The 16,453-nt window shown below is 39.9% G+C and overlaps 1 protein-coding gene and 1 long non-coding RNA gene across 7 annotated transcripts in view; one reads left to right on the plus strand and one right to left on the minus strand.

The window, feature by feature from the left end:
- LOC142405616 (uncharacterized) overlaps nucleotides 1–480 on the minus strand; it is a 105,118-nt gene extending 104,638 nt beyond the window's left edge. For 2 of the 4 annotated variants that reach the window (XR_012774250.1, XR_012774248.1), the window contains exon 1: nucleotides 19–330. This is a non-coding gene — a long non-coding RNA (uncharacterized LOC142405616). The other 2 variants (XR_012774246.1, XR_012774249.1) reach the window with 2 other exon arrangements.
- The window catches only part of DNAJC13 (DnaJ heat shock protein family (Hsp40) member C13), a 55,764-nt gene continuing 39,762 nt past the window's right edge, over nucleotides 452–16,453 (plus strand). For all 3 annotated transcript variants that reach the window (XM_075493291.1, XM_075493292.1, XM_075493293.1), the window contains exons 1-9: nucleotides 452–590; nucleotides 7,391–7,471; nucleotides 11,911–11,986; nucleotides 12,493–12,642; nucleotides 12,997–13,038; nucleotides 14,165–14,365; nucleotides 15,461–15,667; nucleotides 15,761–15,856; nucleotides 16,011–16,102. In XM_075493291.1, the coding sequence (XP_075349406.1) occupies nucleotides 7,404–7,471; nucleotides 11,911–11,986; nucleotides 12,493–12,642; nucleotides 12,997–13,038; nucleotides 14,165–14,365; nucleotides 15,461–15,667; nucleotides 15,761–15,856; nucleotides 16,011–16,102 (932 nt within the window). In that variant the 5' untranslated portion in view covers nucleotides 452–590; nucleotides 7,391–7,403. The remainder of the gene's footprint in view (nucleotides 591–7,390; nucleotides 7,472–11,910; nucleotides 11,987–12,492; nucleotides 12,643–12,996; nucleotides 13,039–14,164; nucleotides 14,366–15,460; nucleotides 15,668–15,760; nucleotides 15,857–16,010; nucleotides 16,103–16,453) is intronic.

Raw genomic sequence — 16,453 nt, forward strand, 5'->3', positions numbered from 1 at the left:
TGCCGCCACAGCCCCGACCTCTCCCCTCAGCGCCTGCTCCCGCCGCCCGCGAGCCCGCCCCGCGCCGGCCCCGCCCACCCCTCCTCCCTCGCCAGGCCTGAGGTGATGGGGAAGGGAGGGGGGACTTTGCACACCGGCGGCTTCGCGCATGCGCACGGAGCCACCCAACTCCCCCCCCCCCCCCCCCCCCCCTTCGCCCTCCCGCCTCCCCGCAGGTTCCCGGCAGGGCAGGGGAGGGCAGGGGAGGGGGCGGGAGGAAGGAGGGCGAGGCGGCTCCGCGGGCCGGGCCAGCGCGGCCGCGGGAGGTGGGGGGAGAGAGAGGGAGGGAGTATATCAGCTGACCGCGTCCCGTGACGGCCCTGGGCTTGACGGCGACTGCGTCGAGAGGGCGGTCTTGCTGCCGGAGCTAAGATGGCGGCCTCCAGCGCCAGGCTCTGAGGGAGTTGGAGAGGTGTAAAGGCTGCCGCCTGGCCAGGTGGAGGGTGAGGGGCGAGGGCTCCGCTCAGTGGCCCTTCGCCCTTGTCGCCGGCAGCGGCGGGAAGCGCAGTGCTGGTGGGGGCAGGTCCGGGCAGCGCAGGCTCCCCGGCCAGGTAAATGCCAGCGGCGGGGGAGATGAGGAGGCGGCGGCCCCCGCCTCGTTCCACAGCCCCGAGCGGGACCGTTAGGCACCGAGGTGCTGCTCGAGGCCGTGTGGGTGTGGGGCGCGCCCGGCCGTTGGGGCTGTGAGGGAGCGGGGGCAGGGCTGGAGGCAGCGCTCTCTGCCGCCTGGGGGCAGATGCTTCCGCCGGCAAAGCCCCCCGGCCTTGCCCCGGCCGTGGAGGGGAGAGGGGCGGGCATCGGGGGGCGCCCGTGGCCTGGGGCGGTGAGCAGCCGGCCCGCGCGGCCCTGATCCCCAGGTGTGGTACCTGTTTTATTACAAACCACTCTCAAGCCGTTCTCTTCCTGTATTTCCCAGCAGAGGAGAGGCTGGGCTTTCCTCTAGCCTCGGCCTGCCTGGTGCTTCACTGAACGTGCTCTGCACCTAATGCAGCTTTTGTAGCCGCGGGGCAGAATCTGTCCTCTTTCCTAGATGAGTACCAGTGTGTCCATTAAGAAAAAATACATTCTTTTTCTCCTGGCCTCAGATCAAAGTATACCCATCATGAGATGCTTTGGGAAATAATTTATGAAGAGTGGGAGAGATGAGGAGGAGACTTGCTCTCACAGAGATGAGATTTTTTTTTTTTTTTTTTTTGCGTGGTAATAGTATGAAGTAATAGCCTGAAGAGCATGAGCAGAACTAAATGTATCTTTCAGAAATCTACTCTTAATGTGCTTATTTTTCTGAGATTTTTTGAATCTCTCCCATGGATGCTTTTCACTTGCTTTTTGTTTTCTGAAAGTCAAAACAAGTAGATATAGTAAATGGTTTTCTGTCTGCAGTGGGCTGCCAGCAGTCTTTGGGATAGATTTTCCTGTCAGGTGGTGTGGAACTTGCACCTTGATAGCTGTGTCTCTACTGAGGGCCAAGCTCTGGGCCATAAAAATGTTGTCTAAGTGCTTCAGTTTGGGGGGGGAGGGTTTTTTTCTATTTTCAGCTTGGTACTCTCAAGCTGAGGGAATGTTTGAGCATGCTGCTTGGGGGGAAACATAGGCATATAAGTTTATTTGGAGTCTTCCTATTAATGCACTTATTCTCTGCTCTGTGGCTGGTTTTGAAGTTAGTGTGATCTGAAATGTATTTTCCCTTTTGTGCTGTTTCACAAATATGATCTATGTCAGTGAGTCTGAGAAGTTGAGTAGATAGCTGCTTTGTTTCCTATTACGTAGCACTGATTAAATAATACTGTATTTCAGAAAATGTTCCTTGTTTTAGAACTTAAGTTCTTTGAAGTCGAAGCCTTTTCTTCTTGATAATTAGAAGATTGTTTATATAGGCTACTTGCATGTAGTGAGATACGTAGAAAAGGAGGAAGGCTGTCGAAGGGACTGCTAGTGACTCAAGTTTCATCTTTGAATTGAGTTAGGAAGATGCTGTTCAAACAGTCTGCCATGGCTTGGTTCAAAGTAACAGGACCAGTCTTATAGATGTAAAAACTATGCTTTGCTCTAGCCTGCTTCAGTTTATAGATATGCATCTTGGTCTAATTCCTGCCTGCTATAGGCAGCCAAGTGCCAGAACACTTAACCAGAAATTAGTGAGTCCTTTCCATTATTACTGACAGTTTTTTCCACTTGCAACAAATTTCGAAGTGTTTGGAGACTCAGAGCTGAGTATCTGTCCCTGCGTAGTATAGACTTTCCAGGAACTTTACCTTGTATTTTAGCCTTGCTGGAATAAATTTCTAAAGAGATTTATTTCATATGTATTGTTCGCTCCTGGGGGTGTCATGTGGTATTTTTCATAGTTTCCAAACATGTATTTGTCCTGAGGGACTGAATCACTGTGTATTTCCAGATTTTAAGCAGTATGCTGGGGATTGGTCTTAAGAGCCAGATCTGTGTTTCAGACTGAGCAGGTGACTTTTCTTTTAACTGGGGTTTGAAGCTCAGTAAGTGAAGCTTACTGACTTAATAAAATAATTCTTCAGCTGGCATTCAACTGTATCTTGAAGTGTTAACCTTCAACTGTTTAACCTCTCAATTTGCTTCCAAAAAACTATTCTCATGCCAAAAAAACTCAACAATTATCCTACCTCACTAATAAAACTTATAATAGGACAATATTCTGAAGAAATATGACAAGATGACTAAACTATGACTGAAAGGAGCACTTTTTTTTTTCTTCCCCCCGTTAGTGAGTAAACCCTTTTGTTCTGATACTCACCTGTCTAGCTGGTGAATCAGATTCGTTCATTGATACAGGAGAATGCTAATGTAGATGGAAAAGAAAAACACAAGTGTTGAAGATTCTGGTTATCCTCAGTGAGGGAATGGGAGCAGTCAGGTGGAGGATGGACACTAATGTCATCATGATCATTTCTGGTAGTAAGGTTGAAATTCTCAGCCTGTTTGCATCCTGGACCACTGAAGAAGGCAGTGCTGCTATTGCTGAGGCAGGCTGCACTAATCCTCTTTTAAGGATCTGGTGGATCTCATCTCTTTCTCCTCTTACAAAAAGGACTGCGAGTTCTTGCACAACAGATTAAGAAATCTCAGTTTCCACAGCTAATTAGGCTGTAGTACTTTAGGAGCAGAGTAGTGTTTAGGGAAGAGGAAAAAATTTAGTGTTTGTTAAAAAGAATCTGTCTGAAAGCAAAACTCTGCCAGTTAGTGCACACAGCAGTGAAGGAGGCAGATGAAACCTAGACAGCTAAAACATTTCAGTGCAGAAAAACTCATTTAAATAATAACTTTAAAGCTACAGATGAGTAGATGACTAGAAATCAGACTCCAGACCTTTAAGCTAAAAGGTAGGTATGTAGAACCACAGATTAACAGAACCTTAGTTTTTTTCAGTGCTTTGCTCTCACTTTTTCCAATTGGTCTCTGTTTTTATCTTCTTGGTATGTCTTCTGTCTCCCAGGAAAGTCACACTTGAGCTTGATGTGAGTATCTGTCCCTGTGTAGTATAGACTTTCCAGGAACTTTACCTTGTATTTAGCCTTGTTGGAATAAATTTTTTAAAAAATTATCAGTTTCTTATCAGCATTTCTCTTCCTCCTCCATCCAGTGAAATAGAATAATAATCCTGTTTGGGGCTCTGAAGTGCTACCTTAGCATAGCTTAGACCGTCACTTAATGATATGGAAGCTTTGTAATAGTAGAGGAATAATATGATCAGGAAAAAAGTAAATCTAAATTCTGCACTAAACTTTGAACCCATGTCCAAACTTCTGACTTTATTTAAACTGAGGCATACTTATGTATAATTACAGCTATGCCTATTGCTTTGATGCCTGCAAGGTCACAGCTTTGTTTCTAACTCTTCGAGTGTTAGTTTGAGACTGAATTGTGTCTGTTTCCTGAAATAGTTTCTGTTTTCCCAGATGGTAATTTTGTCTGAAGAATGTGAAATCCTGGAAAAGTGGAAAGTGTATGCAAGTTGAACACAGCTTGTGTAACATACCTATTCATGTAGCTTAAACTCTGCAGTGGGGGGTGTCCTGGCAGCAGTTCAGGCCCTTTTATTTTAGGGGTTGCTATTTCTGGTACATGCAGTACACAAAAATGTGCTTTAAACTCTTCCCCCAAAAGCTGTTTCACTGCTACTTACAGTGCTACAAGAACCAAATAGGAAACTATTGCTGAACTTCTGTCTTGTGAAAAGGCTAATTAAAATATGGAGGTATTGGGGGGAGTGCTTTAGTTAGGCTCCCAAAAGAAGTTGCAAGTCATGGACAATGTTTTGCCTGCAGGAACCTCATATTATTTGACTATACTTTGCATTCAGCATGCTCACTCTCTCAACCAGATGAAACATGTTTATAAACTGCTACTTTCAAAGTACTTGTTGCCTCTGCTCCAGTAGAAATAGAACAACTGAACTAGGTGTTTCTCCAGTATTAAATCTTTGAGAGCCCTGAGTATGGGATATCCAATAGCTGTGCCACAATATGTTCAAAATAACCTTTGAAGTTGTGATTTTCTGTTATCAGGTACCCAGGATACTAAGATGATCATTAAAATTGGGGGCTCATTTTCCTGGATGCTTTTATGAGTGATAGAAAAATTTAACTCCATTTTTGTGTCAAGTCAGTCAACTTTTTAAAGGTATCTTGAGTACAGGAGGAAGAGGTAAAGGTGACAATAATAACGTTCTCTTAATTTGGGAAATTAATATTATATGACTAAGTGGGCTGCTATAGCTTACACTGGCAATATGACTAAACTTGATTAATAATAAAACCTGATGTGCTCTGCAAAGTCAATGGTTATATTGTCTCAGGTACTAAAATTACAATGTATCACATTGTAGATAGTATAGTAAGGGTGATGCCACACTGGTTCTAAAAAAATGAGTGAAGGAAGATAACTTTTTTGTTTCTTCTAAAATGTCTTTGTCTTTGGCATGAACTATTCTTTTTCATCTTGCTCTTACTGTGGAACCAAAGACAACTGAAAAATGATTGCTGGACTTCAACATAGCAGCTCAGAACACTAAGCTATTGTTAGCCTTGTTCTCAGTTAAACTGCAGGAAAATGTGTACAAGAATTAATTGTTACTCGATTTTGGCATATATTGCCTCTGTGCTAGTCTTCTCAGTGGGGGAGAGAGTCACAATCATTGTCCAGAAGCACAGTAAGTAAAGCATCAAAGCTTAATGATTTTAATAGTTTTAATCTAAACAAAAAAGCAGTCTAGTGAATTTGTCACTTCCACTGCATGTACAATACTTCATGTATCAGTATCCTGAATCTAGTTAGATGCTGGTGTTAAAATTAATGGAAGCCACTGATAGTTCATAAATGAGTTTCTCAGTTCTGTATTAAGACTAGATGTTGGCAAGTGTGAGAACATCTTGCCTTAAATACTCTAGAGCAGGTGGTGGTCAGGTCTGTGAGACTTAATAGAGCTGGTCAGAGGAGTCTGGTGTTGGTGAAACTGGAATTACAGATAAATAGATCTTATAATACCATACTTAGTGGAGCTAGTCTTGTTATAAGCCTTTTATTTTATTTTTACTAATACATTAGTCAGTGTCAAGAAAATAGCTTAAAAAGGGAGGTATGAAGATTGGGTATCTGGCACTTTGTTGTGAAAGATAACTTTAAACCACAAAATTATCAGATCTAAAGTGTGCTACTGTACAGTAAGATCTGTGTAGTTTGGACAGTGTACTGTTTTGATGCTTATCCAGAGCAATAACAATACAACATAGTTTTTAAACTGGGCAAAATGGAGAACTTCAGGAATAATGCTCTTGAATATCTTACCCCTCATGAAACTTTGCCTCTAAAAAACTGGATTTAGAGAATTTAACTTGCCACAAGTCAATGGGGTATTAACTCTGAAAGCTTGACTCAGATTGAGTCATTGAAATGCATAAATACTGCTTTTGTCTTTTTCCAGAGGCAGTACCACAAGTTCTCTTCAGTAGGTAGTGATGATTGTGGTGGCTCTTCACCTGAGGGAAGGAATTCTCAAGTTCATTTCAGTCAGGCTATCCATTCTTCATGTTCATGACTGCATAACTGTTACAGGCTTTGCTCAGAAAGAAAACAGCCTGAAGTTGTAGAGGGTAGGAATTAGCAATGAGCTAACGTTACAGGTCATCCATCTCAAAATGAGAAACTTTCCTTTGCTAGATCAAGTAGAGTTGGCTGAATGTAAAAAGATAACTGGGGTTGTAGTCTAACTTTTAGTGAGGTACTGAATGGCATTGGACTACTTTAGTGTTGCTTCAGGCAAGCTATGAATATGAATTCTTGCAGACTAGCTTCTTAAGTTTGTGATGTTTTGGGGATGCCACCGCGTTAGTGGTGTGAACCTGAGAGAGTACCAGTCTGTAATCAAGAGCAGGGAAGCCTGTTTTGACACATTTGAAAATAAAACTAATGCTGCAGCAGTAAACTGAGAGTGACAACTTAATTCCTGCAACTTAATCAGGGTACGTCCACTTAAGTGCCTTGTGTATATATAATAACAGCAAAGTGAAGTAAAAGGGAAGTTAATTTCCCAAGTAGTCAACATGCATCCGTTTCAATCATGGAAGATAGCATTTAGTGTTCAGAAGCAGTCCTTAGAACTTAGCAGCTGCTCAAGCAGTGATCCAGTCAAGCCGTTGTGGGCAAGTTTCACTAAATTCCTGCACGTGTTTAAGGAATAGGTATTCATGTGTGAAATAAGCGTGTTGGGATGTTAGTGGTGGGATTGCTTAAACTTTTACAGCACAGAAAGGGGACTTAGTCAGCTCTATAATCACAATGCTTGGCTAATAAGTAAGTTTCTCAACTTCAAATTCTGTTTCAGGCTGGAAAATAAGCTGTTCTATCTATCCAGATTTCTCCTTGCTGTTTATTTAAAAATCACAATAGGAATCTGACTTAGCTGGCGTTATGGATGCAGGGTACTCAAATCACTTTGATATTACACAATTTTTGGGAGTTACGTGTTCTGGAGATGACATGAAATACACTTGAATCTGAATGTGCAAAGGTAGTGCGCTTGCAATAATATGGCAAATAATGGGGCATAGATTACTGTAACCTGGTACTGTTAAAGAATAACTAGTGTAACAAAATCAGTGGAGAAACTAATAATTCATGTTCAACTCCATGTGCAACTTAGTCCGTGCATTGTTAGATAAACTTAAGTGTTCCTAATTTTTTTTTGTGTGTGGAATTGACAAAGCAGTGACTTGAGTGTTTAAAAACAAAGTCTTTTTGTCTTGAAGCATATTGATGATTAGTGAACTTCGGTTTTAAATGAAAATCATGAGTACTAACAGGATGTCTCTTTTGTTTTCAGGTCTTGGCACAGAATGAATATAATTAGAGAAAACAGAGATCTTGCTTGTTTCTACACAACAAAACATTCATGGAGGGGAAAGTAAGTAGTTTAAAGTTTGTTGGGGGTTTTTTAATGTTTTGTGTGACACTTTTCCTCCCCATTATTGGAGTTAACTGCACAGTTCCTGTACTGATGGATGAATATGGAACTAAAGGCTCCTGCTGCTCAGTCTCTGAACTGAATGCATCTTCACTAGAATCAATTTGGATTTTAAACATTGCATTTTAGCCTTCCTCTGCACGTGTTCCCACACTTCAGTGTAGCTCTGAAATGGACCACCTGACTTACTCAGCTTCTGAGTCTCTTGAACTTACTATATAAAGCACTAATTTTAAAGTGGAAATGCTGCTTCTCAGAACAGGTTCTTGGAGGAGTAATGTCTTATGTACTTTAATAGATGAGGGTCACTAGTCCACACATATGCTTAACATGTTGTGTAATAGATTATCTGTTAAACTACTAACTGAGATTATTTGAAGACTTCTGTTACTAGAAATAAATCTCATCCCTAATTGGGGTCTTGGATCTAAAAGTGAATTTTCAGTGGTGCTTCTGTCTGTTAAAGCTAGGGAACTTCTAATAAAGCTATCCATTAGACTATCATAACTGGTATCTGTTATACTGTGTTTGAAGTCAGCTGTTATGCATACTTTTTAAAGCTTCATAGGACTTTCTTTGGTATCCTCACCCATTGTTCCTTCTCACATGCATAGTAGTGCTGTGGAACTGGGATTTTTTCCTTGCTACCTAAACATCAACAGAACAAAGAGGATACGTTGTCTGCACGTCAGGAGTATGAGTACTGCTTTATTCTAATGATTATACTGAGAGGTGATGTCTGAATCTGACCAGTAGGTTGAAACTGACTTTTTTTTGAGCTGTCTGCTGATAGATACCTCATGAATTCTTCCTATCAAAGATTGGGAAAGCTGGGAAGGAAAGGAGGATGGGATTGCAAGGAGTGGCAGTCACAGATCTTTCTCAGTTGTGCTTTGAAGAACCATGAGATGGCTTCAGTGTCTAATCAAAGAGCTCCCTGCCTTTTTGTCAGCAAAAATTAAAGTCCTGGGCAGTTCAGAGTCCAGAGTAGACTGAGCAGCTGTCTGAGGGCAAAATATTTCCTCTTCCAAAAAGACATTCTTGATTGACTTGAAATATAGTTTAATAGTTTTACCTCATTAGAATTCTGGCCAATACTTGTGTAAATTGAGTCTTACCTGAGTTAAGATCCATACATTTTGGATTTGTGTGGGCATGGGTGAATAAACTGTTTCCTTTAGTAATAATAAGATACTATGTTGGGGTAGAGCATTAGAACATTTTGTCCCTCTTAATCTTTCTACTCTAGTCACCTAATGGAAAATATCTGGTCTCTTCCTCTGAAGTTCTTGTGGCATATGTGCAAACTTAGTGTGCATATGATTTGAGCCACTTGGTGAAAATTAAATACATAGAACTCAATTGTTTCTCTTGTCCAATGCCTTCCATTAAACAGCCTGTTCAGATATGATGCAAGCTGTTGGAGTTAGAGTAGTATGATCTTTGAACTTTGATGGTAGCCTTCTGATAAACTATGAATTCTTATAGAACTTCAAACTAAGTCTAAAGTCTAAAACAGAGGCTTAGTTTAAAAACTCAATGGCACTTTACTTTTCACATAATGAAGGAGAAGGGAGTATTTAGTGAGTAGTTGCTTCTTGTGTTGCAGCAGAACCTTATAAGGCTTTTAGTAAGCTTATATTTGAATGTTTAAGTCCACTCAGTTCATAGTTATACATTCTCAGTATAATCTGTGGATAACACACAAAAAGCAGTAACTTAATGTGTAGTACTAAATGAGCCTGAATCACTTTGACTATTCATATGATTTGTCACTTTGCTGAATATGGGCTGTGTGCATGGCATTTAAAGTATTTTCTAGTAGTACACATGATGATGCTCCATTGTTGATCTGTAGTTCTGTAAAATGAATGAACACTGTGTTTCTCTTGAGTGTGGTGGTATAAAATTTGTCTACCTGGTTCATCCTGATTAAAAAAAATGTGTAACTTCTACCATGCTTTGAAGAAATTAGTGAATAGGCAATAGCCTTTTTACTGGCAAGAGGACATTTGCTTCAAATTCTTCTCAAAACAGCCTGGCATTAGACTGTACTACAGAGTAGTTTGAGAGATAATTAATGGTAAAGTCTTCAAGGCCTGGAGGTATAAATACCTTTCTACATATTTAAAGGTGAAGTTCTGGAGAAGAGTATGTCTAGGCTGTGAGTAAGAAGTGACTTCTGAGTCTCTGTTTGTGCGACAAGACTTGGGTCTTCTGAATTTGCCTAGGGAGAGGAGATGAAGGAAATGGTAACTCAGCAAACCTGCTGTTCTGTCTTGTGTTCCTTGTCACATCACATACTAAGAATGCTGGATAATAAATACGCTTCCTAGATCTTGAAATGCTGGCTTGAGTGTGAGGGAAGGGAAGGAAAGGAAGGGGCTATAATGTTTGGAAGCTGGTCTTCAATTATGTGTGATCATTGCAGATCCTTATTCTCCCACAAAGCACTGTGAAGCTCTTCAGTGTGTTAAGAGAGTAAACAAAACCTTAAACAAGTAATGAAGTGCTTTATTACTTGTGATAAGTTTAAGTTCTTTAGAACAGCATAAACAAGCCTTATTTGTAAATCATAAAAGACAGAATACCTACCTAAATTGTGCTACAAGAGGAGAGGGAACAGTTCGTTTGTTCAAATGATTTTCTTACGATCTAAGAACTGGAGCATTCTTTGACAGACTGAATATAGTGGAATTATTAACAGCTAGAGTAACTTCAAATGTTCTGCTTCATTAGTACAACTTCTCTTGCCCTGCATGTTAAATAAGGAAAATTCAACTACATCGAAAAACAAATAGGTTTTTCAAATAGATCAAACATCTTTAAGGTGGCAGGTCGCTTCAATATTACAGATTTTTCTAAGCTTTGAAGAAAATAAGCACTTCCTTTAATTCCTAGATAAATTCCTCTGGGCCAGTAATGGCTTGAACTTGCACCAGTTTGTTTGAATAATAATGGAAAATGATAGGGAATTAAGTTTGTGAGATTGACTGTGTCAGACAGATACTCCTGGCCTTGCTATTATGAAAGAAGGCAGGATAGGTCAAATACATTCAGTGCTGCTTCCTCATGTTATGTGAAGCCTATGCAAAGTTTGACCTTACACAGAAATAATGGCTTGTGCTGCAGACCTGGCAAGTGAGAGAGAAGGGACTGCAACACAAGAATGCAGAGAAAGAGGGAAGAAATTACCTGATTCTTGATGCAGTGTCTAGTATGGCATGGATCCAGATTAGTTAGTCAGCCATTTGATTGACCCTATCCTGCTCTTTCCCTAGCAAACCCACAGTTTACCCAGAACTGAAACTTAAATTGCTACACTGAATCAGTTTTAATATGGACAATTAGCTAAAGTATTTTTATTTGGTTCAAGTTCAAGAAAAGCATCCATGTTCAGATCCTGTGTCTTTCATCAGAGAATAGTTACTAGCTAGAATACTACTAGCTCTGGTTCAGGTTTGGCTTGACTTTCTGGGCAGGAATGCTTCCAGATAGAAGTACCCTAGAGCAAGTAGTTTGTACAAGTAAAAAGGGATTAGTAATAATCTACTGTTTCAAACTCTGGTTGGTTATGTTGCAAAACTTTCTGATTCAGAAATATGTAAATAGTCTCTGTATAAAGAGTTGGTTCAGGGTATGCTGTGAAGACTGTCTAGGAAATGAAACCCTGGTAAGGCTTCCATTTTGCACCTGATGCATCTAAATTTCTTAGCTTTAGCTCACTGCTGCTTGTTTCTGGTATGCCTGAAATGCAAGGAACTACCTTGCTACATCTGTTCTTTAAGCACTATGACAGTTAACATATCTATGATATTGAAGTACAATGACTAGCTCCATACTGAACTCAGTGATCTGAGTCTTTCTGAGTTTAGTAGTCTTAGTTTTCCTCAAGGTGAAGAAAATTAGGCTTGGCCATAGTAACACTTTGACTTGTTACAGTATTGTGACCAGGTGTGTAAATTTGATTATTTCATTTTACAACTGTTGTCTGAGACAGCTTCAGACAAATGCTGTAGAGTATTGCAGAGATATCTTTTTTCCTATCTGTTGTCTTTTTAGAATTTATTCTGGTCTGGTAGTACCTTCCAGTGCAAGTTCCAAGAGTCGTTGGTCCCAACTTAGCCAATAATATAGGAAAAGATATGCATAAGGAAATGTATTTAGTGGTATTTAACTTGTATGCTCCCTTTATGGATATATAGAACAGAGGAGCTTAACATATTAGAAGGGTAAACTGCAAACTAACAATTTAACAAAGAAAATTCCATATCCATTTCCTAACAGTGACTTGCATATAGCTCCTTAACATAATTTTTGCTGTTCAACAGGTTTTTTTCTGTGACTTCTGGAGAAACTAACAGTCTTCTGTATTTTAGGTATAAGCGAGTCTTTTCAGTTGGAACCCATGCCATCACCACATACAATCCCAACACGCTAGAAGTTACAAATCAGGTAACTATCATTTTTGAACAGGGCTATTTTGAGTTGATTTCTGACTTACGTTCATCATCCAGAATGAATAGTGGCATTCAGTCTTCAGAAACTATCTGGTCTGACAAGATCTCAGCAAAACCAGAAGGTATGGCAGCTGCTACAAAAGCACACATAACAGGAAACTGGTGTTGCCCTCACTAACTCTACAAATACCCAGTAGTTTTTGTACTTTTAGGCAATTTGTCTTTATTGGCCAATAAGTAGTAGTTTGCTTTTGGGTGTACTGTTCTGAATGAACTGGGATAAGTTTGATCACTGTAAGGCTATGTCCCTGAAGGGAGTCAGGACATTTGCTTACTTTGCAGAGTATCGAATAGGAAGCTCAAGCTAAAGCTGTCATGTAGCATGCTAGCTACTGTCTCATTACAGCAGCTCAGTTGTTATAGGTACTAAGGGTCTTTGAGTGGAGGACATGTAGCTTTAAAATTACTAACAGTATAACCTAATTACTTTCCATTATCTAGTGGCCTTATGGAGATATCTGTAGTATTTCTCCTGTTGGAAAAGGACAAGGAACAGAATTTAGTCTCACTTTTCGCAAAGGGAGTGGAAAAAAGTCCGAAACTCTTAAGTTTTCCACAGAGCACAGAACAGAACTCCTTACAGAGGCACTGGTAAGATTTTTTTTTTTTCCTTCAAGCAAGCAGTAAGTACTTGGTTATCATTACCATTTGTGGTAGCTTACTATGCTTTTTTTCCTTACATAAAAAGTAGGAAAGCAAGTTGTCTTTTGAGCTGTTCTGCTAATGTACTTGATCTTGTGTCAGTTACAGCAACTAGTACATGATTCTTAAATAGCAAGTAAAGCTACAAATACTGAATATGTTAAACTGCAGTGGAATGGTGAGTCTTCAAGGAGGCTTGGTTCAATTCCCTTAAAACACAAGTCAGCTTAAATGTAGACTTTCTGGATAGATTGGCTATCACATTTGCATTAATTTATGGTTAACTTTTTTTTTTAAAAACAGAGATTCAGGACAGACTTCTCGGAAGGAAAAATCACAGGACGGGTAAGTGTCTGGCTTGTCTGGATCATGTGCAGTGTAATGAAATGATCTAAAGACTTAAACTTCTACTGTGTTCATGTATGTTATGCTTGTGCTATATGCAGTACCTAAAATAGCTTTTGTACATTTGGATTTGAAGTCTTGCTTCGAGAAGAGAAAATTAAGAGTTTGTTCAAAAGCAATGGGAACCTTTTCAACAGTTGAATATTTGAGTCCTCTTCAGTTGGCCTGAGCCTTATGATGGTACACTTAGACTCTGAATGTTACTGCTGAAATAACGGGCATTGCCACATGGAGTTCTTATTTGGAGAGAAGGAAGAAAAACATAAGCTCTGATTCATGGTTCAATGTTTACTACTTCTAACATTTTACTTTCTCACTCTAAATAATTTTCTGCATAACATCCTGAACACTTGATTTGGGAATATTGTTTCCTAGGACGATTTCTGTAGGTCAGATTAGAGACAAGATTGCCATTTAATGAATCTTGGTAATATAGTAATAAGCAAGGCAATATACAGAGCTCGACTTTGTATTTGGTTTTATGTCTTCTGGTCACAGAAGATAGCACTTAAAGTAACTTAGAGAATTGCATAGAATAAATCTTCAGTGATGAGCATGGTAACACTGCTGGAATATGGGCGTCCCCTTTGTCTTACTATAGTTTAGAACGGACCTCTAACTTTTACTGATTTCAGTAAGTCTGTGTTTGTAATGGAATATGACTGGAGGAAATGAAAAATTTGCACTGTAGTGACAAGCTTACCTTAATTTAGGCTTGATTAGCTGACAAACAGCATCTGGTGCAGTAGCTATTTCCTTGTCTAACCACAGTGCACATAATCTGTGAGTAGGCCACCTTCTGCAGCAAGAGAAACTTACTCCCTTTTGGGGTGGCTGTTTTCGGTTTGCTGTTCTCTCTTCAAAATGCATTAACCTGTGACTCCCTTTGTCAGTAGATAGCTACTTTCATTTGATTCACAGTGTTCCTAACATAGATAGGAGCATTAAGGGAAATGATAGAATTTTTTGAACTTTACACCCACACTGCTTACTAGATTGGAAAAGAACTATTGCTGTATAGTAAAGGAGTGTGTGTGTAGATGTCTAAAAGTAGCTCTCTCTGCAGAGGTATAACTGCTATAAACATCACTGGAGTGATACGAGGAAACCTGTGATTCTGGAGGTGACTCCTGGAGGTATTGACCAAATTGATCCTGCAACAAATAAAGTCCTGTGCTCGTATGACTACAGAAACATTGAAGGCTTTGTTGATATTGCTGGCTATCAGGGAGGCTTCTGTATCCTCTATGGAGGATTTAGTAGATTGGTGAGTACTAAAACAAAACATCTTGGTACAGTACTTAGGATGTTTATAGCTGCATATTTAATAATGAAGCTTCAATGTAATTTGAGCATACACGTATGTGCATCTTTGGGACCCAGCTGTGGAGCCTCAAGGCTTATGGACTGGTTTTAAACCTTCTTTTCCACAGGAAATTAGTTAAAACATTTGAAAGCAATGTGTGGGTGTTTGCTTATTGCATGTTTGAAAACTACAGAGCATAAAATATCTAGTTATTTATATTTGGATAGTGAATATGAATGCAATGTGGATATGGAGTTTCCTGACATTTCTCAAAGTTACAGAAGTGACAGGCAGTATTATTAATCTACCTAACTGATGGAGGGATTCTATTCAGAAATAGATCTATCAGCAGTGATGCTTCCTTTTTAGGCCTGTGATCTGATATTGAGCAGCTTTGCTTGGGAAATACTGCAATGTAATGTTGGGTTCAAAAATCTTACAAGGGTTTCTGTGTACTATACTGCAAGCAGCTGATGGATCTTTAGGAATTAATTCATGGTTATTAATGTAAATATAGCTACTTCAGTCACTACTAACAAAATAGGACTCTGCTCTCTAGATCAGGGTTTCCACATCTTTTATACTGCAGCATGCTTTTCTCTGGCATAAAACTAGCAATATATAATTGATCCTCTAGAGCTGCCCTAATCTTGCCTAGCAAGGCTGGATAGCAAGGCAGCCCTTAGAGATAGCAGCTGGGCCTACCACTGTGGTTCTCTGGCTTCTCACTCCTGACAGGCTGTCAGGATCTGTTGCCAAGGGTGGACAGGCAGGTCATGCAGACCTTTACTTTAATGGCATGCTGATGTGTAGCAGGGTATCCTTTAGGAATAGCTGCTATAGATTTTTTTTTTTTTTGAAAGGGAAATGTAAACTTAATAGTGGATCTCTTGTGTAATAAATATCTCTTCTCTTTATGCTATGCACTTAGCAAAGGCAAGCCTAGCTGCTGGGAAGATTCTCTACTGTTAGGTATATAGTGGAGGATTATTTACGGAACTGTGATTTCTTGAGCTATGCCATATTTTGCACCTTTCTTCTTGTCAAAATTTGCAGCACCTGTTTGCATCTGAGCAGAGGGAGGAAATTATCAAAAGCGCAATAGAGCATGCTGGCAACTTCATAGGTATCTCTCTGCGGATAAGGAAAGAATCCCTAGAATTTGAGCAATACTTGAATCTTCGCTTTGGAAAATACAGCAACGATGAATCTGTAACATCTTTAGCAGAGTTTGTTGTTCAAAAAATAACACCTAGACACTTGGTAAGGGTATAAATCTGAACTTACTTGGTTCCTCTTAAGTGCTAAGAATTCTCTTTCCGAATGTGTTGTGTGTGGTTTTTTTTTTTTTTTAAGGAGCCTGTGAAAAGAGTACTAGCTCTTACAGAAGCTTGCTTAGTTGAGCGGGATCCAGCTACCTATAACATTGCAACTTTGAAACCTTTAGGCGAGGTAAGAGGCAACCTTTCTCAGTACCACTTCTTCAAATAGAAGCTCTAAAAGATGGTAATAGTAGGAATTTGGTAGTATACATAAGATAGCCTCAATTTGTAGAGTAGATAAATGACACTGCTTCATGAATGTTATCCTTATCTCTTATTTTTAGGTATTTGCAATAGTATGCGACTGTGAAAACCCCCAGCTTTTTACCATTGAATTTATCAAAGGACAAATTCGGAAATACTCTTCAACAGAAAGGTAACTGGAGCTCCTGTGGGTTACAAATTCAAATGGAAGTTGCCATTGTAGTGCTTCTAGTTTCTCAGCTTCCATAAACTCTGATCCTTGGAAGTGTTAACTTGAAGCCTTGCTATTCTAGTGGTCTGCCACTTACAAATCAAGATTTGTTACAGGATCTAAATCTCTCCCCTTTACCTTCATCCTAACTTTAAGCAAATCTGTCCAGAAGCTTTCTGATGAACATGTAAACATGTTGGACAGTTAATACAGCCTAGTTCTCATAAGGAATGTTGTTCTGTGTATGTTGTACTTGGTTAAGCAGTATATCTGAGAGAAGGAAAGAAAGCACAGTTTAAGTGATAGGGAAAT

This window comes from Mycteria americana, chromosome 2 (assembly GCF_035582795.1).
Source record: "Mycteria americana isolate JAX WOST 10 ecotype Jacksonville Zoo and Gardens chromosome 2, USCA_MyAme_1.0, whole genome shotgun sequence".
In the NCBI taxonomy this organism is placed as follows: domain Eukaryota; kingdom Metazoa; phylum Chordata; class Aves; order Ciconiiformes; family Ciconiidae; genus Mycteria; species Mycteria americana.